At 34.5% G+C, this 23,036-nt stretch overlaps 1 protein-coding gene across 12 annotated transcripts in view; it reads right to left on the bottom strand.

The window, feature by feature from the left end:
• Window positions 1-23,036, bottom strand: part of capt (adenylyl cyclase-associated protein 1) — a 257,904-nt gene that overhangs the window by 133,216 nt on the left and 101,652 nt on the right. For 7 of the 12 annotated variants that reach the window (XM_090404784.1, XM_090404783.1, XM_090404781.1 and 4 more), the window contains one exon: window positions 2,084-2,187. In XM_090404784.1, coding sequence (XP_090260910.1) covers window positions 2,084-2,187 — 104 coding nt within the window. The remainder of the gene's footprint in view (window positions 1-2,083; window positions 2,188-23,036) is intronic. The other 5 variants (XM_090404789.1, XM_090404788.1, XM_090404782.1 and 2 more) reach the window with 1 other exon arrangement.

Below are 23,036 nucleotides of genomic sequence, written 5' to 3' on the forward strand. Positions count from 1 at the left end.
GACAGATGGCCAAGTGTTGCCTGGAAATATAAACCAAAGGGACACTGATCAAGAGGAAGTCCCAGGAGGAGATGAACAGAAGACTTTTAAACCCTTGAAACGTTACAGGCAAACAATTGCCTAATACGGGAAGCCAAGAAGAAAAACATTATATTGGGAATGTTACATTGCCATTTTCAGGGATCACAAAACAATATGTTATGATATATTGACATTTACAATAATGATATTTTATAATTAACAATTTAGTTTACATTGTCATTTCCTAAAAAATTAGAAGTATGTCTAACCAACGTATAAGCTTACCTACATGAATTATCATCATGAACATATGACTAATATCTAAACTACAAACCATGCAAATTATTCAGATCACTATATTAAGTAAAAAAATCTCTTCAATATACAGATGTAGCTTTGAAGATTGTAGATTGGTTTTGGAATCTTCCATGGCTCTGCAACATCTGAATGACCTAAATAAATATAGTCTCCTTTACACACTGAAAAACTTCTGAGAGCTTGTGTCAGTATTTTAGAATTATGTCATTTTAGTACTCAGTCTGGTTATTACCTTTCTATACATGCTTCATCTCCATGAAGTCAAAAGAACTATCATACTTCTCCTTAAACGTACTCAATATTGGGGCACTCACAACCACCTTTGTCAATCTACTCATTCACCACTCTCTAAGTTAAAAATCCACCCTTACTAACTATCTGAGTTAGTAAGGGTGGATTTTGAAGTGTGTAGGTTGTAGAGTTTGTTATTTCCCTATTCCTCATGGATTGAAAAATTTCTTATGTGTTTATCTTATAAAATCCCCTTAGTACATTAAGTTTCTATCAAGTCCCCTATCCTATTTCTGCCAACCAAACTCTACAACCTACACACTTTCAATCTATCTTCACAGGGATCATTCCACAGACCCCTCACTCATCTCATCCTCTCTGCCACTTTCGGATCCCCAAGAAACCCAGGCAAATCTGTGCACACAGTCAACATGTGGCTGAATCACATCTTATACAGAGGAATAATAACCTCCCTATCTTTACTTGTCAATGTGCTCTTCAACCTCCAAGTAATCCTCTGAGGATATTGCCAATCCTTGCAATGTCCTTTGAGTTTCAAATCTCTATCCACCATAACCCCAGATTCCTAAGCATCAATTTCCAGTAATCCAATACCATCAATATGATACAAAGCATGTAATATTTTTATCTCAATGTGCATTACCTTACATTCTATAACATTAAATTGACAACCTTTGTCTTTTGACCACACTGCCAATTTATTTAAATCATCCTGTAGGATATCTACATCACCTTTATCAACTAATGCCATCCCAAGTTTGGCACTGTCAGCAAACAACTGAATAGTCTCCTTTAAATCTTCTGATATCATTAATGTGCAAACTGAAGAGTAGTAGCCCTAGTACAGAGACCTGGAGCACTACCACTAGTCACCCTCATTCATCTTGATTTCACTCCACCATACAACCTTCTGATGTCTACCAGCCACCAGCCTCATATCCATTTCCATTCGATCCAACTTAATAGTTTTCCATGCAGTATTCTGTCAAATGTCAATGTCAAAGTCCAGCAGTATCACGGTGTAGCCATTTCCTTCATCGAATTCTTCTGTCAGCTTATTACAAAATGTTAATGGTTCACCAAAACATTCTGATACAAACTTCAAAATACTTCTGAATAAAAGAAAGTTAATGCTTAAAAAGATACATTTTTTGTTAAAATGTTAACCTGGCATGAATATTCAGATGCTGATCACTTATATTTTAGTTAATGTAAAATCAGTTATCTATCCACACCAGGGATTTTAACATTCCAAAAAATATTTTGTAGTCTTCCATTAGATATAATTAATAAATATGTGATAAAGAAATAGTCAGAAAAAAAAATTGAACAGCAGTTTTACTTTGAAGAGAGTAAACTTGTTTTCACAGCTTCAGATGCTCTGGATGGAGCATCTGAAAAAAAAAAAACATTATAGATCAGAACATGTAATTATCATGATTATAAGTTACATTATCACTATTTACAACAGATATGAAATTTGTTAACTTACCTGTGCTTTCACTTCTGCTCCAATATCTCGGCTAAGCAATAAGAAATTCTGTAGAGGCCCTTGAATGAGCTGGTCATAAGCCATAACAAAAGGAGACATAGCTGCTAAAATAAATTAATTGTATTTTGAAGTTCAGACTAATAAATAACTTAAGAATATGATAAAGCAAAAAGTTTAAATTTTTATTATAAAAATGTAGTACACTGAGTAACATCACAAAGCATGACTTGAAACATAATGTACTACAAATCAGAAGCAATGGAATCAAGTCTCAACCAATCTTCTACTGTGAATGAGAGGGAAGAGCTTTATCCGTAAGCTAAAATTTATGTAAAATAACAATATTTATATACAGCAGTATTATGGAAATAGAATTAAGCATCCTATTGTAATAAAAATTAGAAACCAAAGTTATATGGCTAAGATACTATTTAACCTAATATGACATGAAAGTTTTTTTTACTTTTGATAATTTGTCTCATAAAGCTTACACTAAGTTGATATCTTGATAGCTAGTGCTAGTTTAATGTCAAAATCATCATCATCATCAAATTCCTGCCATGTACCCTCAAGGGGTGTACAGGATATGATAGTACTACATGAAAAAAATTACATCATTATTAATTTCCTATCTACAATTTTCCTCCAAATCAGTCTGTTACTTGTCAACACTCCAATATTATCAGCTCTTATATTTCTATCGTCTAAAGCACTTTGTACCGTATCAATCCACCTATATCTTGGTCTTCCTCTCGGTCGTTTTCCTGCCAACCTGACAGAGAACACTTCTTTTGCTAATCTTTCCTCGCCCATTCTGTTTAAGTGACCATATCACCTGAGATTAGCTCTGCTAACGCATTCCTGGATGCTGACAATGTCAAGTTCTTTCCTAATATCCTCGTTTTTAATATGATACTGCCATTGATGCCACCTGCTCACGCCTATAATCTTTCTCAGGACTCTCATATCTGAAGTCTCTAGTCTTTGGTCAAGTGTTCTACTTCTGACACAGCTCTCAGATCCATAAGTTAAAACTGGTTTGAACACGGTCTTGTATACAGCTAATTTAGTGTTGCGACTAATCTCTCTTATTCCATATGAATTTATTCAATTGACTTCCCACCATACCAGCTTTGCTGATTCTGTTGTCTATTTCTATATTTAATTTACCATCTTCAGGAAAAATCGTGCCTAAATAGCTGAAATGTTTTACTTGTTCCATAGGTTCTCCATTCACAACACAGTTGTGAATGGAGAACCTATGGAATTCACAACAAAGACAATGATTCTGCCTATTTTCATTGTCTTTGTCTTTTTATTGCTGACCTCCATGCCATATCTATTACAAGAGCTATTCAATTTAGTCAGAGAATCTTGCAGACTTCTAGCGGATTTATTTAGAAGTATAACATCATCCGCATAGAGCAAAGAGCTGACATTAACATCTCCAATTTCGATATCATGTTTAATACCACTTTCCTTCATAATGTGATCCATATAGATAATGAATAACAGAGGGGATAATGTACATCCTTGTCTCACACCAGATTTAACATTAAACCATCTTCCTGTACTTCCTTCAATTCTAACTGCTGACTTACAACTCAAATAAAGACTAAGTATTGCTTGATATAACGTCCCATTGACACCATATAACTGCAGCGTATTGAATAGCTTCTCTCTTGGCACCTTGTCATATGCCTTTTCCAAATCGACAAAACTTAAATACAGATCTTTGTTATATTCCCATGCTTTCTCGACTATTTGTCGTAAAGTGAAGATCTGATCCTGACAGCCTCTATTTGGCCTGAATCCAGCTTGTTCTTCACCAAGCTTTTCTTCCACAATTCTTCTCAACCGTTTCTCAAGTATACTTGCATATATCTTGCCAGGAACACTCAGCAGGGAAATACCTCTGTAATTCTCACATGCAGTTTTATTTCCCTTTTTATATATGGGTACTATGAGAGCTCTACTCTAATCATCGGGAATTTGTCCCTCTGTCCAGGCTTTCTGAACTATGCAGTGCAGCCACTGTAAGACTTTTATACCACCATACTTCAGCATTTCTGGTCGAATATCATCTACTCCTGCTGCCTTTCCACATTTCAAGCCTTTGATGGCTTTTTCTACTTCAAGTATGGATATGTATTCCTGACTGCATGCCTGGTCAGTGTTTTTTTACCACTGAGCTGTCATCACTGCTTGTTTCATTTAACAGTTTTTCAAAGTAATTACTCCATACTTCAAGGATATCTTTTTCTCCCGTTTTCATGTCACCTTTAACATCTCTAATTCCTTTTATAGCACTCTTTCCTCCATTCTTAAGCTTCTTCAAGAACCTCCAGAATATTTTGCCACCTTCTTGATATTTATTTTCTATATTCTTGCCAAAGTCCTCCCATGACTTTTGTTTAGCTAGTTTTACATAGTGTTTAGCATTCTTTCATTTGTCTCCATATTCTCTAAGAGCACAAGCTGACTTATTTGACAGGAACTTTTGGTATGTTTTCTTCTTTTCCTTCACTGCCTCTTTAACCTCCTGTGTCCACCAGGGAGTTCTGATTTTTTTATCCTTACAAACAACCTCACCACATGCCTCTCTGGCAGAATCAATCAATGTTTTCTTCAGAGTTTGCCAATGAATCTCCAAGGTTTGATTCCTGTTCTCAAACTCTTTCATTTTTCCTTCAATAATCTTTGTGTATTTCAGTCTACAGCTCACATCTGAGAGCCGCTCAACTTTTAATCGCTTCAAAACCCTCCTACATGTTATTCTTTTCAATATGAAACTCAATTTTATCCTGCTCAAGACTAAATAGTGATCACTTCCAATTTCAAATCCTCTGTACACTCTGGTGTCCTGCACCAGGGAGAAAACATCACTATCAACAATAACATAGTCAATGAGACCTTTCTTATTCCTAGCCTCTTCTCTCCATGTGAATTTGTGCACATTTTTATGTTGGAACATGGTGTTAGTAATAACCAGTCCATGTCCTGAGCAGAAATCCAACAGATATTTGCCATTATTATTAGCTATTAGCTTTGCTCTTTTCTCCAAATTTTCCCAAAATATTTTTGTATGTCTCACAATCATTTCCTACTCTGCTATTTAGATCCCCAACAAGGACCAACTTATCATTTTTCATTGTGTCAGTTGCTTTTTCTAAAGCATCAAAAAATTCCTCCACTTCTACCTTAGTAGAATCTTCTGTGGGACCATAGGCACAAATAAGTCTCATTGTCCAGTTCCCCATTCTCATATTTGCCCACATTACTCTACTTGAGACTGACTGCCATTCAAGAAGATTAGCCTCATATTTTGTGTTGAATACTATGGCTACTCCTTCTTTTCCGTGATTGTCATTGCCTGAATATAACATTTTGTATTTATTGCTCAGAAAGATCTCACCAGTTTTGGTCGTTTTTGTTTCAGTCACCCCTATTACGTCGATCTGGTACTTATCTAATTCCTCAGCTAGCTCCATTTCTTTGCCATTCAGGCTTCTTACGTTGATAGTACCGATCTTTAACTCTGGTGATGTTGAGTTGGGGTTTATTTTCAGATTTGTTCCAGTAGCTGACTTTTCGCTGTTCGCCCTGGTTCCCTGGCAAAAACAACGGGGGCCTTGTTTAACCGGGCGACGCCCCAGCCGGCATGAAATTTTGTCATGTTGTACCATCATTCTATATTTTGGTTTAACCAATAAGAATACAATTTGGTCGGCTAAATCCCAAATGTCAAAATCTACTGATGGAAATATATTAGCAAATCCCTAATTAGTAGTTTTTAATGAAAAAAGTCTATGCACTAGATATTGCCAGTGCTTACCATAATCCAATTGTTTATTAAAACTACTTTCCTATTGAAAAATGGTCAGTTTCTATGCTGGGATATGCACGAAAGATAGAGGGGGGGGGGGGTCAGTAAAGCCAACTTATGCCGACATATTTTTGTTCCTCTTTAGTGCCATGTAATTGAAAATGATATTTAAGAAAGCTAAACTACTGCATTTGTGAATGCATGTATATGCTGAACCATGATAAGTAATGTATATAACAAACTGCATAATTTAATATAGATTTAGCAACAACAATAATAACACCTAGAACAAAAAAATTAATTTTTGTTCTAGGTGCTTATCAGAACTTACAAAATCCACCCTCATACATGCAAAAAAGAATGAAGCTGAAGAAATGCCAGCCACTCAAATAATCACTATATCCAATTTAATGAATACTATGACTTACAAAGTGCAACTTGAAAGTTTTGAGACTAATATTGTATCACATATATTATCATACATGTGATATTATCATATATTACAAGTGCACCATCTGTTAACCAACATTTGAAATATTTGTAGCGCACCCTCGACTATCACATGAGCAAGTATCAGAATGTAGCAATATACATAAACCAGTCAAACATACATGAGTACTACTTAATTCTCTTAATTTATGACAGGCACAACAAAAACTGAACCCAGCTCAATTAGCCATTCAGTTGATAAGTATCCAAGAGAACATTTTGTGATTAGACAATATCAACAATATCCTAGGATTGACATGCCAACTTTACACATCTATGTAAAGTTGGCATGTCAATCCTAGGAGTACAACTGTCCAGTCTGACTAAAAGATCAAACAAAAAACTTAGTAGTAAAAATGAGAATTGAACACAAAAGAATCGTCAACAACAACCAATACTACTAAAAAATGAAAGATGAGAGGCAATTTGACTGGTGAAGTTAAAAAAAAAAAATCTTTAACATTTGGATGGACTATTTAAAATAAATTTCTACAAAAGATAACACTAAAAATTATGAAAAAGTTTGGTAAAAGTGAGGAGACTCCCCCCCACACACACCAAATAATTAAAGATGGAAATAGATGCTGCAATCAAAAAATGAAAACAGATAAATCTCCAGATAGAGGCAAAATACTGATAGCATTCAAGAAGTACAGAGAAAAACAGCAAAGCATTTAGTTCAAGTCAGTCTAAGTTCTAGAAAAATTCCTAATGACTAGAAATTGAAAATGTTAGTCACATGTATAAAAAAGGCCAAATAGAACAAAAATACACAAATCATGAAACACATCCCAACTTAACATCAGAGTTCCTGATTGGTACTATCATCATAAGAAGTCTCCTGAATGGCAAAGAAATGGAGCTAGCTGAGGAATTGGATAAGCATAATCGACATAATATGAGTGACTAAAACAAAAAAAAAAAAAAAGACAAAACTGGTGAGAACTTTGAGCAATAAACACAAAACGTTACATTCCGGCAATGACAATCAAGGAAAAGAAGGAGTAGCCATAGTATTCAACAGTAAATACGAGGCTAATCTTCTTGAATGGCAGGCGATTTCAAGTAGAGTGACGTGGGCAAATATAAGAATGGGGAACTGGACAATCTGTATTGTATTTGTATATTTGTGAGACTTATTTGTATATGGTCCCACATAGGGACCTACTAAGGTAGAAGTGGAGGAATTTTTTGAGGCTTTAGAGAAAGCCTCAAAAAATGACAATGAAAAGTTAGTCCTTGTTGGGGATCTAAATAGCAGAATAGGAAATGATTGTCAGACATACAAAAATGTTTTGGGAAAATTTGGAGAAAAGAGTAAAGCTAATAATAATGGGAAATACCTATTGGATTTCTGCTCAGAACATGGACTGGTTATTGCTAACACAACGTTCCAACATAAAAATGTGCACAAATTCACATGGAGAGAAGAGGCAAGGAATAAGAAAGGTCTCATTGACTATGTTATTGTTGAAAATGATGTTTTCTCCCTGGTGCAGGACATCAGAGTGTACAGAGGATTTGAAATTGCAAGTGATCACCATTCAGTCTTGAGCAGGATAAAATTGAATTTCATATTGAAAAGAAGAAAATGTAAGAAAGTTTTAAAGTGAATAAAAGTTGAGCAGCTGTCAGATGTTAACTGTAGACTAAAATACACAAATATTATTCAAGAAAAAATGAAAGAGTTTGGGAAACAGGAACCAAACCTTGGAAATTTAGTAGCAAACCCTGAAGAAAATGTTGATTCAGCCAGAGAGGCATGTTGTGAGGTTGTCTGCAAGGATAGAAAAATCAGAACTCCAAGAGGAAACAAACAGGAAGTTAAAGAGGCAGTAAAGGAAAAGAAGAAAGCATACCAAAATTTCTTGGTAAATAAGTCAGCTTGTGCTCTTAGAGAATACAGAGACAAAGGTAAAAAAGCTAAACACTGAGTAAAACTAGCTAAACAGAAGTCATGGGAAGACTTTGGTAAGAACATAGAAAATAAATATCAAGAAGGTGGCAAGATATTCTGGAGTTTGTTGAAGAGGATCAGAAATAAAGGAAAAAGTGCTGTAAAAGGAATTGAGGATGATAAAGGTGACATAAAAACTGGAGAAAAATATCCTTGAAGTATGGATATTTTATAGATTTCGAAGTAATAACTTCGAAAAATTGCTAAATGAAACAATCAGTGACAGCACAGTGATAAACAACACTGACGAGCATGCAATCAGGAATACATATCCGTACTTGAAGTAGAAAAAGGCATCAAAAGCCTGAAATGTGGAAAGGCAGCTGGAGTAGATATTTGAGCAAAAATGCTAAAGTATGGAGGTATAAAAGTCTTACAGTGTTATTATTATTTATTAAAGTCTTATTATTTACAAGAAATACAAAACAGAATTAAATGAGTAACATTTAGAAGAAGACCAATTGGGATTTATGAGAAGGGGATCAACGTTTGATATCCTTTAATGCTGCTTTATAGATTTCAAACATTTGAACTCAATAAGTAGAAATAAACTGTATGAAATTTTACTTATTTAGAACAAAAAATAAGAAGGAAACAATACTCATTATCATCCTCCAATACTACAAAAAATACTATAGCAAAAATAAAATTTGGAACAGTCGAAACTTCGACTGTTCCAAATTTTAAAATTTGGAACAGTCGAAGATTAGAGAGATGTCATGCGGGGATGCTTACTTCCCCATATTTCTTAACTTTGATGTAAATTTACATCATATACAAAATGTACAGATGATAAAGTATTATTCACAGATAAAGAAAGCGATGTATGTGATTGAAAACCCACATAAAATAAAAAGCAAGGACTGTGCAATGCAGATAAATTTTAGTAAAACCAAAACACCAGCAATAAGTAAAAATGGAGAAAAACTTAACTTAAATGTAGAAAGAAATAAACTGGAACCACTTAAAAAAAAATTCAATTACTTGGGCACATTAATAACAGGCAGGTTAAATTATGAAGAAACTATCAAACACAAAATATATAAATTGTTTATATTTATCCCCCACAAGAAAGGCAGAAGAACTTACAGCAAACAGATGCCACATGAGAGGAAGGGCAGGAGTATAGTAATCTGTTGATATTCTTCTTGAACTGTTGAAGACTGTAGTCTAGAAATGTTTCATGAGTAGTACTGCCAGACATCCCGTATTTTACATTGAATTTTGCTATCCCATATTGTACTTATAGGCAATAACATTCAGAAACACAAATTGAGCATTTCGAGTTCCAGTTCCAAAAGTATTCATAGTTATATTGTAAAACCACAGCCTAATGTCCCATATTTTAATGAAAAGATAAAATTATAAATATCATGTTAAGCAATTACAATTATAATTTTCAATATTCTTTTTGAATAATCCAACTTGAATTGATTTGTAAGCCATAAAAACTGACAATTCAAGGAAATTGTCTTTATAGTTTATGGCGACGGTCCCTTTCATTGGTCACTTTTTATTTAGTATAAGCTTTTTATTTATAATTCTGTACAGATATATTGCATATGCTTATTTTCAAACAGTTCTTATTTGGACATTGTGCGGTGCAGTGTCGGTACAGTACATGGACGTTATTTCAATAATTATTAAAAATAATATCTCGCTTTTTTGAATGTGTGATATTTGGTTAATACATAAAATATATAATTAAAGCTAAATTAAATTTTGTTTCTTTCCTTAAGCCCTTAACAATGCCAAAATAAAAGTGCATTTTTAACAATGATTATTCAAAAGAATGAAATTTTATTGCAAAAGGTAAACATAACAATGAAGTTGAATGCAAAATCTGTAGACAAATGTTTAGTATTGCACATGGGGGACAATCGGATACACAACAAACCCTCAGAAACACAAATTGAGCATTTCAAGTTCCAGTTCCAAAAGTATTTATTCTTATTTTGTACAACCAAATACCAGATTTATTTTTTATTTTGTAACACCAACTCACCAAAATTGTCCCGTATTCTAGCAAACCTATTCACGAGGGAGACTTGTTCAATAGAACTGAGGTAAAATTTATGAAAGATGACGGAATAACGAGTTTGGTGAATATGCAGTTAGATTGTAAAAGGATGTTGAGTAGCTGTAGCACAAGAATGGATGTAGATCTGGCAGAAATTTTAAGTTTGATCATCATCTAATGTCAACAAATTTAAACATTTATGAAAAAATACACAGCTTTCAGTGGTACTTCCCATTATTGTTTATGGTGCAGAGACGTAGGTTATCAAACCTAAGGAACAACAAATATTGACTGGCTTTAAAAACAAGTGTCTGAGGAAAACAAATAAAACAACATGGACTGAAATGAAGACCAGTCAGGAGATTTCATACCATATGAGCATTTCATACCATATTTTAATAAGTTACAGTGGTATGGACATGGGCACAGAATGTCCTATTAAAAGGTTTTGTCAAATTCTCCAAAACAGAAGAGTAGGATAAAAAAATAATACCATGATGACCTAGAATGAAATGCATAATAGAAAACATTAAAAGCACAAGTGATATTGACTCTTACAGAAATTTTAATAACTTGGCTGCAGATATATTGGATGGAGAGAAGAAATTATACCAAGAGGTATCCAAATCATGGTCTGCCAGAGTTGTTATAGTGATAAATCATGACACGTTGTGAATTCTTATGTTTTTGAAGGCAGACATTAAGCACTTCATGTCCTTTTAAAAAAATATATTTTTTTTTAAAAATCACTCCTATACATGAGAAGCTACAAGGCCTATAAGCAAATAAATGTCTCATGCAGGCTGGGGTCAGCAAAGTAAACCACTGATGTTCTTGAAGAGCTGGAAGAATTAGTCCATGATGAATACTTTATAGGGAAAGGTTGTTCCACAGAACCAAGGAAGATGGAATAAAAAGATGGGGAGTGCTAATTCTGTGGAATGCCTATGAAAATATCTGTAGGAGACACATAATGTGGAAACTAAAAAAAAAATTAATGATTTTTAAGGACCTTTAATTCTATTTTTGTGATATTATTTATAAGAGGTTTTGCTTATAAAAAAAAAAAAAGGACAGAAACATTGTAATATTGAAATCTGACAAAGGCAACTCAGTTGTTTTGAACTTTACAGAATATGTAGAAAAAACTATTGTGGGGTACCCCCCCACCATTCCTCGACTGCCCCTTAGGACTGGTTGAGCACCTCGAAGGAGTGATTAAGTATGTATTTTTGACTGTAGCAGCATGTGTTCACGGGGCCAGTTTGTCTGTTCTGAGGGACGAAAAACCCTCTAACTCCGTAGGACAGTGCTTCCCAAACTGTGGGCCGTAGGTTTTATTGGGGGGGGGGGGGGGGGCAAGAAATAATGAAAACAAATTTAAAATCTTTTAAGACTAAGTATTTTTTTTATCTTAAAAGAAACATATTTAATTTTTATTATTTATTATTTCTTTTTTGTTATTTTTTATATTTTAATGGAAAAAATCGCACATTGGTGCGGGTTCACAAATTTTGCTTCCTGCATATTACAGCGCTTAATGAATATTAGTAAATATATGCTTATTCATATAAGTTTCATTTCAAAGTAGAAATCTAAGAATTACAGTTTCAAATATTTCCTGATACTAGTGTAACAGTATTGAAACACATCCATCACATTAAATTGTTATTAAACTTCTTTTATGTTTTTAATTCTTTCTTTATTACAAATCGTTTTACGTTTCATGTGCTTGTACTGCAAATGTACAATAACAATATATCTATCTAAATAAAAATATGAGATAATGTGTCAAATGTGTATGTAAGATGCTAAAAATGTAATATTTGCATTTGATTTTTGCAATATTCGCTGTGCATGTTTTCTATTGAATATAAATACAATAAATATTATAATAATATGTTATATTACAATTTTTTTCCGAGGGGGGACTGTGAAATATTTTAATTTTTCCAAATGGGGCCCTGACATCCAAAAGTTTGGGAAGCACTGCCGTAGGAGACTGGCTAACTCACCTTTAATTGAAAGAGACCAGATAAAGGTCCCTCACATCATGGATGGGAATCGAACCCAGGTCTTCTGCCCAAAGGGCTTCATCTATGCCAACTGAGCTACAGAGGCTCTAAAATTGGAATGAGATTCCATGAGATATTTCCATAATAAAATGAATAACTTAATAATAAAAAAAAAAAACACTTAGAGTCTAGACGTCCTCTTATTCCTAGAATATGTGGAGCCCCTAAACTGCATAAACAAGCCTTGCCACAGACCAATTGTAGATGCAAGATATTCTGCAACTACTTTACTATCTAAAGATCTAGTAAACCTACTGAAACCTTTGGAAAAGATAGACTTCAATTGGGTTTATATAGGTCAAATTTATTTGAAACTAAGTAAGAAATACCAACAAGTTTCGCAAACTTAGCTGTTTGGGCTTCTTCAGGATAAAAAAATAAAATAATAATAGATACAGAACAACTTAAACACCAAAACTGTTCATGAAAGAAAGAACCGAATATAATTGTATTTTTTACAAAACACAGAAGAACGCGTAAATCACACGCATGGAGCGTGCATGATGTCAACTGTTGTTATGCAGGAACGTTCTGTAATTAGCAGCAAGATTTAACTCTGGCATGCTTAAAGATCTTATGAGGGTCTTCCAAATATCAGGCAGAATTAATTCTTGGTTTCTATTTAGGATTTGTTTAGAACGGATAACTGTTATGGCTTCTTTTATGATATGGGAGCAGAAATCTTCCTCTAAGTAGGGCATGGAGCTTTTGTCCTGGAGAAATGAAGTGCTAACCCAGAATTGTCTTCTCTGTTATTGTTTACGTCTCCTATGTGTTCTCTTTTTGATTTCCAAACTTCTAGAGGTCTGACCAATATAGTTTAATCCACACGAACGATGTTTCAGTAGTTATAAAACTACTGAAACCTTATATCAGGCAAACATCCTCTTATGTAAAAAAAGACCAAACAATTCATAAAAAATATAAAAGACATTACATTGGCTCCTACTGATATAATAATTGCAAGCCTGCACATAGTAAATCATTTTATGAATATTACAAGAACAGAATGCATAAATTACTTCAAGACATCTTCATACCAGACCAGGGGTCTCCATACTACAGCCTGCGGGTCAGATGCAGCCACAATATGATTTTATCCGGCCAACCAATTGGACTAATTTTTCAATAAGAATCCGCAAAAAAAACAGGGTGTTGATAGAATTTCAAATGCATTAATTAAAATTGTGTTCAAAATATATTCCCAAATAGCAAAAAGTAACCGTAATCCAAGTTATGGTTTTTCTGACTGTACAAGGTCAGTTAAAATGGACTAACTAAGAAATAAAAAATTTGAATTTTACAAAATTTTACAAGCAAATTTGAAGACATTTGCTTGTAAATTTATCTCTATTTTTGGGACAACGTATCTTTGTGAACAAACCTTTTCCCGAATGAAATATATCAAGTCAAAATACAGGGCCTGATGAACATTTGAAATCGTTACTTGTAATTAGCACTTCAAAATTTGAACCTGAGTTTAATAAGATTTTAAAAATACAAACACAGTTACATCATTCACATTAATGGTTTTATTATAATTTGTGATAAAAATATGAGAATTTGCTGATAGTGTTCATCGTCATTAATATACAATAATTTAATCTCGCATACTCTGTAATCAGTTTTTATCTGCTTTCAATAAAACTCATATCTAGTTCTAGAGTTTTTTTTTTTTTTTTTTTTTACTAAGGCCTGCTGAGCAGTGCTGAAGTATCCAATGTGGCCCTAACGGCAAAAAGTTTGGAGACCACTTCACCAGACCATGGACCTCTTTAAACACTGTATCACAGTACCATCGACAGGGTGTAGCATAGAGGCAGCCTGCCTCACAGCGCGGCTTAATAAGGGTACTCGTTCAGCCATATTGCGGTAGGCGCCGTCGCTACGCTAACGGTTGGTCTAGCAACTATATCGATAGAGGCAAACATACCTTATAATTTAAATTTAAAAGAGCTTATAAACAGTTTTATTGTGCGATATCCCCATAGAGCAAACATTTAATTCACATTATTTTGTAATTGTTTTGCATTAATGTTTCTCTTGTAATAAAAACAAAATAGCAATTGGAGATTTTCTTATATTTTTGTCTTACAATCCATCAGGGGAGATATTTAATTATTTGCCTCAGGGCACGATCTAATCTGGTGACGGCCCTGCTGTATCAATAGTACTTTTTTTTTAATGCGAAGTTTTTTTTGACCAGAAAGGAGTAGCAATGAATGCTCCCCTTTATCCTATTGTTAGCTGACCTATTCATGGATTGGTTTGAAAAAATTGTCTTCAACATCAAGGAACATAACCAAAAATTTGGCAAAGATATGCTGACAATATTTTTATCATCTGGCCCAGTACTATTGCACAAGTAGAAGATTTTGCCACCTTCCTGAACAACATTTATCCTTGTGTTCAAAATATATTCCCGAATTTTACCATTTTTGGACTACTAGTTGAGATATCAGAACAAAACACTCAATTTCTCAGTCTACCGGAAACCAACCAACACAGGATGTTACCTGCATGCAAATTCTCATCACCCAGTGCAAAAGCCTATTGAATTTCCACCTTCTATCCTTCAAAAAAAAAAAAAAAAGCTATAACAGAACATAAGTCAAAAAAATTCTATGTGAACCGCCAAAAAAATCAGAAAAACAAGAATTGAAAGGAACAGTGATTCTTATACAATTAAATAAAATACAAATAAAATCTTATACAATTATAAAATTAATTGCAAACGAAACAGCAAGACTGCTTCGCCAACAAAACTTAAGTCGTCTTCTAACCAATCAACAAAATTGCTGAACATCTGAAACCTCTACCTCTGCCACTCAAAAATCCAAGTGTCTACAAGATCAATTGCAATTCTGGCAGAACACAACATAGGACAGACTGGCAGATATGCCGATCAGAACACTTCAAGGACATTGAGAATGAAAGAAAGTACAAATCAAGACTGGAAGCACATACAATGGAAATAAAACATCAAGTAGAATGGCAACAAACTGAAATGCTCAACATAGATTACTGTTTTTACTTAAGAGCATTCAAAGAATCAGTGGAAAGATTTTATACCAGGTAAGATGTTAACTGTTTATTACTTGATTTCTAGTTTAGTTTATTCGTGTTATTTCCTGATGAAGTGAAACAAATTATTTCATGTAACTAGTTGAAATAAAAACAGTTTCTATTTGACATCTTTGTGGTTTTATATTGAAAAAAAAAATTTTTTTTAAATAAAATAAAATAGTTCTAAAAATATAATAAAGTTTACACACAAACAGCAGTGAGTGCATGTGCTGTTCACTGTTCAATTACACTAAAATATACAGGGAAAAAAAAAAAAACAGTCATTATAATAGTAAGGGTGAGGAACAAAACAGATTCTGCATGGGTAAATCCTATGAAGATGGTTACTTTTCTTTGAAATTACAAATGGAAAAGCACAAAGAATTTAATAAACAAAGAAATAGCATTTATTGACTACAGAAGATATTTGACTGTGTGAACAGAAATGAACTTTTAGGTATACTCGCTGTTGATGAAATCTCAAACCAAAATCTATAATCTTTATAGGTATCACACTCAAATTGAGAACTGCAGTATCGCATTGAAACCAATGTACTATGGCATTTGAAAAGGCTGTCCCTCAACTTACGTCCGTTCGAAGATACATACGTGATCCCATAATGGAATAAATAACATTTTCAACTATACTTTCGAACAAGACGCAAGTGAGCGTAAAATAAAAGGGTTTTTATTTAGTAACAATGCAGTGGCAACAGTCCCATTCAATGGCAACCTCCCTCAGCATCAGCATGTGGCTTCAACATTTCCTCTGTTGATGGTGTTTGAAAAATAGTTTGTGTTATCGTTGAATATTTCACGATATTTTGTGCAATATGGCCCATACATGCCGCATTAAAAAACCTAGTGAAGAATCACAGAAGAGGAGAGCAATTGATCTTGAAGAGAAGTTGTAAGTTCAACGATAGTGACGAAGCAACAACAACAACATCCTATCAGTGATTGGAAAAGCTACTTCCATCATGCATAGAGGACCTGAACCAAAAGCGCATACTTTTTAGCACTATGACCATAACAGCTAAGGCACTAGGTCTCTTCAACATGTTGAAGGAGAAAGCAAGACCTGATTAAGACAACGAATTCAAATGATTCTTCCAGTTGGTTCATGAGATTTAAACAGCATTTTGTGCTGCATAATTTGAAAATGTATGGCGAATTTGCAAGTTCCAATGAGAAGGCTGCCAAGGAGTTTGTGGAAAAATTCGATAAAATTATTATGGAGGAAAATTATTTGGCACAGCAAATATTTAATATGGATGAGGCCTCCTTGTTTTGGAAAAAAATGCCCGAACAGATATTTCATCCACAAAAAGCTAAAATCCATGCCTGCTTTCAAAGCTCTTAAAGACCGTGTTACGATTCTATTAGGAAGTAATGTAACTGAAACCATTTGTGATATAGCACAGTGAGAATCAACGAGCCTTCAAAAATATTAGGAAGCATATACTCTTCCAGTTCTTTAGCAGAGATATGTCATGGATGACTCAAAAATTGTTCTCTGATGCCTTAAGCAACTGTTATGCGAGTGAAATGGAAAGATATTGTGTGAAAGAAAACGTAAAATTTAAGATTTTATTAATTCTAGATAATATCCCAGGTCATTAGTCTTATATCTGTGATTTTCAAGTTCATGTTTCTCCCTCCAAACACTACTTAACTGATCCAACCGATGGATCAGGTACTTCTTGTAGTGTTTAAGGCTTATCTACTGAGAACTTTTTCACAAGCCATTTCTGCTACTGAAGGAAACGACCAGACTCTCATGCAATTCTGGAAAGCATTCAATATTTATCATGCTATTAAAATATTGCTGTAGTTTGAGACAAAGTGATATCTCAATGTATGAGTGGCATATGGAAAAAGATATTAAAAAGGTTGGTGTACGATTTTGGAAGTTTTGAAAAAGATGAAGACCTTTGTAAACTGAATGAAATAGTGGACTTAGCAAAAGATCTAAATCTCAAAGTGAATGAGGGAGACATAATTCAACTCATAGAAAGTGTCCCTGAAGAGTTGACCAACGAAGAATTGTCGAACTGGAGCAACAATGTGTTGCAGAAGAGAAAGAATGAGAAAAGGAAGAGGGGGGAAAGTGAAACAAGCAGAGGTAGTTAAACAATTCACAGTGAAGGGACTTGCAGAAATATTCTCTGCAGTTAACGATGTTCTCAAAATGGTTGAAGACATGGACCCCAATGTTGAACACTACTTATTAGTAAAAAGTAGATGATGTGTTTGCTTGCTACAAATAAATTTATGATGAAAAGAAGAGGAATAAGCAAAGCACATTGGACATTTTCATCAAAATAACAAAGGTCACACCAGAAGAGCCACAGTCTGATTTCCAATAGGGAAGGTAACAAAGATGTGATTGTGGAGGAGATTTGGATGATTATTCTCCTGTTTTATAGTGGCAGTAATGCATAGTACAGTTTTATAAGTTTTAAAAATTAAAATGACAGTATACATTACTGTTAAGTCCCTAACCCCTATAACTCTGTTGATTTAATATATCGACTTATGCCCTGCTGGATGGAACGGAACCCCCAATGTAAGTCAAGGGATGACTGTATATCAAAGCCACTGTCAGCATTCAAGACTAGCAGTTCATGGCAATATCCCATTACAAAACAAACATACTGTTACCTGCAGATGATCAGGCAAACCCTCCTGGCAATAATGAATTACAATTTTGTACACCTTACTATTGAAATTTAATATGGAAATATCAACTTTAAAACCAAAATTACTGCTTTCCAAGGAAGAGAACCAATCTGAATGAGAACATCTATTGGAAACACAATTCTTAGACATACTTTTGGCCAAGCAGTTAACACATCTACCCTCTAACTACGAGGATGCAAGTTTGAATGCTGCTGTGCGAATGTAGGAAGTTTTTCCATTTGGTTATACTATAAATTAAACATGCCAAGAAATTATATTCTTGGTTTAATCCTTTATCCAAGTGTAAGCAAACATAGTTTCCACCTGAAATCTTTTCAGGACTGGATAACTCGTATACAGAAGCTAATGACCTCACATCACTTGCCTTAGCATCCCATAATGCAAAGCACATATCATTATGGACATGTATAATGCTATGGATTATGGGAAGTGGTCACTACCCAGACCAGTTTTGACCTTTATTCAAGTCTCATCCCAATCCTGAAAATATTTCAGGTGCAAACTCTGTTTGCTTACACTTGGATAAAGGATTAAACCAAGAATATAATTTCTTGGTATCTAATTTATTAGATACCATGGAAAAACTTCCAACAACTATCTCTAATCCAGAGTATTTTAATAAGGTGTGACACCTTTTGGCTACTCGTGTATATCAGCTACTCGGAAATATGACTTCTGTATCACTTCAATCATGGTATCTCTGGTTCTGGCTCTCACTGATGAGACCTCAAATAAAGATCAAAACCGATCTGGGTAGTGATCCCTTCCTATTATTATTACAGGCGACTCCAGGGAGACTCATCGAGGAAGGCCCTAAACATCATGTCCACACAACTATATGATATTCTCACATTATCTATCATACCTTGCCTTGAACTCACTCACCATCATAGCACCCACAACAGACTCTGGCAGCTTATTCCACTCTAAAAGTAAAGAACCCAGCTCTAACACCCTTGCTAACCACATTCTTGCCCAGCTTCCATAAGTGTCCCCTAGTTCTCCCACCACCAGTCCTGATCTCAAAAATATCCTCTGAATTAATCCTATAGAAACCCTTTAGCAATTTGAATGTCTCAATCATATCTCCCCTTTTCAAGGCATAGCATCATACATGTCCATAAGGATCTGTGCTTTGCATTATGGGATACTAAGGTAAATGATGTGAAGTCATTAGCTTCTATATACGAGTTGTCCAGTCCTGAAAAGATTTCAGGTGCAAACTTTCTTTGCTTACACTTGGATCAAGGATTAAAAAAAGAATATAATTTCTTGGAATCTTTAATTTATGCTGTGGGCATGGATAAAGATGAACTTCTTTGCCCTACTTTAAAGACCAAATATGGAACTTGAAAAAGTTCCATGTTTTGGTCACTAGAGCAGGGTTTCCAGATTATGTAATAAATAAAAAATACAATATATATAAAAATTAAGTTGATATAGGAAAAAAAAAAAATCTTCATTCAAAACAGGCTTAATTGTTGGGTGTATGCATGTGTGTAGCATCTCACTAACACTAGTATTTGATCGTAGCACAATGACAGTCTGAAAGATTGTAACTCAAGTTGTTGTTGAGATGTAGGGGGTTGAGAATGATTTGTTTTGATTCTATTATCTTCCTTCCTAATTCATTGTGGCAACGGAAAATGTTATTTGACTTGTTCCATAGGACTGTATGGCTAAGGTTTTCTTCATTAGAATTGGCCGAGAACAGAACATGACTAGACAAAGCACTGGCTCGCATTCTCCTGTAACCAATGTATCTCTTATGTTCTTCAATGTCTAACTCGATCGATTTCTTTCTCTGTTTGGCCAAAGTAAGGTACAGGGTGTTCGGGATAAATTTGACATATTTATAATTAATTATATTTTTCCGTAAGTTACATGTATTAACACACACTTCTCTTCATTTAAAAGTTTGGACCCTTCTTCATTCATATACAAGATGTCAGAAAGGATGGATAGCTGGAACCCACCTGAATCATGGAAGAGAATAACTTGTATCATGATGATTCGTGCCCGCCATCAAAATAAGGATATTACGACTGCTGCCCAATGCTCCCTGAATACAGTAAAAACAATCAGGCATGAACTAGAGACTTGCAATGGTGACTACGAGGATGTAGCAAGAAGAAAGATCCCTAGAAGACGATCTGATTGCGTTCGTACAGCAGAATTCCTCGCAAATCTGCAGGAACAGGTGTTGAAGAACCCTGGCATTGGAATTCGGGCTTTGTTCGTGGAGTTGCTAACTGTAATCAAGCCCTGGATAACAAGGGTAGCCAATGGTAGGCCGTATGTATGGCAGCAGGATTCGGCCCCTTGCCACACCTCTGGGAAAAGTCAAAAATGGTTGTCTGAAAATTTCTACGACTTCACCAGTCCAAATGTTTGGCCTCCAAACTCCCCAGACCTTAACCCCATGGATTATTTTGTATGGGGCGCAGTTGAAAAAGACACCAATCGCACTTCCAGTAATACAAAAGCCCAGTTAATGGATAAAATTAAAACAGTTTTTGCGGCCCTTCCCAGGGAGACTGTAGCATCAGCTTGTTCGAGGTTCCGAAGCAGAATTGAAGCTGTGATCGATGCTAATGGTGGTTATTTTGAGTAAATCTTGTTGATAGTATTGTAATCAACTCTGCCTGTAATGTTTTTTTGTCAATTCATTAAATTTAATAGATACAAAGAAGATTTTCTTTTTCCTTACGAAACTGTCAAATTTATCCCGAACACCCTGTATGTATGTGTATATATATATATATATATATATATATATACACATTATATATATATATATATATATATATATATATATATATATATATATATATATAAATTGCTTTAATTATCTTGGTTATAGACTAACTTACAAAGAAACTGCCATTAATAAAATTCCAGAGGTGCTGTCAGCGTGGTTGGTTACCATATCTGCTCTCCAACCAATAGGCTACGGGTTTGAATATTGCTGTGGACGTGGATGTATATTATTGCCTTAAGATGATAGTTGAATTTCACTGTCTGGTGTGAAATCACTGCCTTGCTTACTAGAGGTCCAAAATGACTTATAGTACAAGTGAAAAATGGGAAAAGTTCTATTTTTTTTTTTTAGAGCACTATTTCCAGATCACATCAACAATCACAAAAAATCCCTATCTCTCCCACAGTACTAATGTCCTATAGGTTTGAAACTTTTTGTGGAAAGAAATCATAAAAAAAAATAAAGTAAACCAGAATTAAAGCATACAAAAAAGATAAGACCAACAGTTGCCTGTGAGAGTGAAGCTTGGACTATCAGAAAACTAAGATGAATAACATTTTAGATTGAAATCAAATTTTGAGAAATGCAGGATATATGTTATGAAGATATAATGAACAAACTAAATATGATACCTATAATAGATATGATACCAGAAAAACTAGCCAAAAGATGGGCTGAGAACATAAGAGGCCATTAGGCCTAGTACTAGTGGAACAATAATGAACTAATTATTATAAGCCATAAATCTTCAATGTATTCTTATAGGCAGGGCCATACTTACACTTTTACCAAGATGGGTGGGGCCCAAGGCACTAGAGTACTCTGGCGCTCTGAAATTGGCACTAATTTTTCGGGGTCCCCAGCTAGAGTCTCATGCACCTGTGAAAGTACAGCTCTGCTTCTAGGGAGAATTTCACATACATTGCTATCTTAGTTATTCACCTCCTGGGTTCTCTCCACTACATCTCCCTGAACTTAGGCAACTTAATCTATGCACAATAATTCAGATAGTGTCATATTATAGCCTTATAAAGAAGAAGAATTTTATCTTCACATCCCTGAACATGAAAGTATCAGCTTTTTTTTTTTTTTTTTTTTTTAAATTTGTAATGTCCTCTGAACAAACTCCCTGTCAATCATTAACCCAAAATCCAGTCTCTTCCTGTAGTTCAGAGTAGAAATCCTGTATTACATTTCCAACGTAATACATGGCTTCTAATCTTGAATCATCCTGAAGTATATAACCCTACACTGGGTTATATACTTCACACATAAAACTTGTAACAATTATCCTTTGTGCACATGTTCATCTTTTACATCATCCTGAATGATTGCTACATTGGCTTTATTACATTTCTCCTCCAGTTTTGCATCATCAGCAAACAACTAGATATTTCAAGTCAAATTATTATCTATCATTAACATACATATTAAACTGCAACAGCCAAAGTACAGACCTCTGAGTCACACTACTGGTCTTGTATTCTACTCTGTCATACACTACTGTCTGTCTTTTTGTCCATATTACCAATTTCATAAAAATTTCATGCAGCATGGCAAATGTACTTGCAAAATCCAGCAGTATAACAATTTCCTTTATCCAACTCTAATGTTACTATTATAAAAACTGAGTAAATTATTAAGGCAAAACTTGCCATTCCCAGTCATGCTGCCTCCACCAAAAGAATATCATATTTCTATTCACTAATTTCTTCCTTTCCTCAAGGGCTCACTTTAGCGAGTACAGGAATGGCGAACCATACCTTATTTCATGTAATATACATTTGTAATATTATCTATAGGATGGTCTCTACTCTTATTTCTTTCTTTCCTTCTTTCTTGTTCCTTCCCCCCAATGCTATTAAAGTAATCGAGGGCTAGGGGTGAATCTTTCAATGCTTCTACTTTTTTCATTTCTTCATGCATAGAAGGCAATGGGAAACCACTATGCTTCTACTTTTCCCTAGTTTGGATGAGCAGCAAAGTTCAAAATGACGAGCGATGCACAGTTCAGGATGGGACCTCTGGGTCTGGAACTGCGCAATTGGCTACTTGT

Source organism: Typopeltis vanoorti, chromosome 15 (genome assembly GCF_054136105.1).
Source record: "Typopeltis vanoorti isolate ZY-2024b chromosome 15, IOZ_Tvanoo_1.0, whole genome shotgun sequence".
NCBI lineage: Eukaryota > Metazoa > Arthropoda > Arachnida > Uropygi > Thelyphonidae > Typopeltis > Typopeltis vanoorti.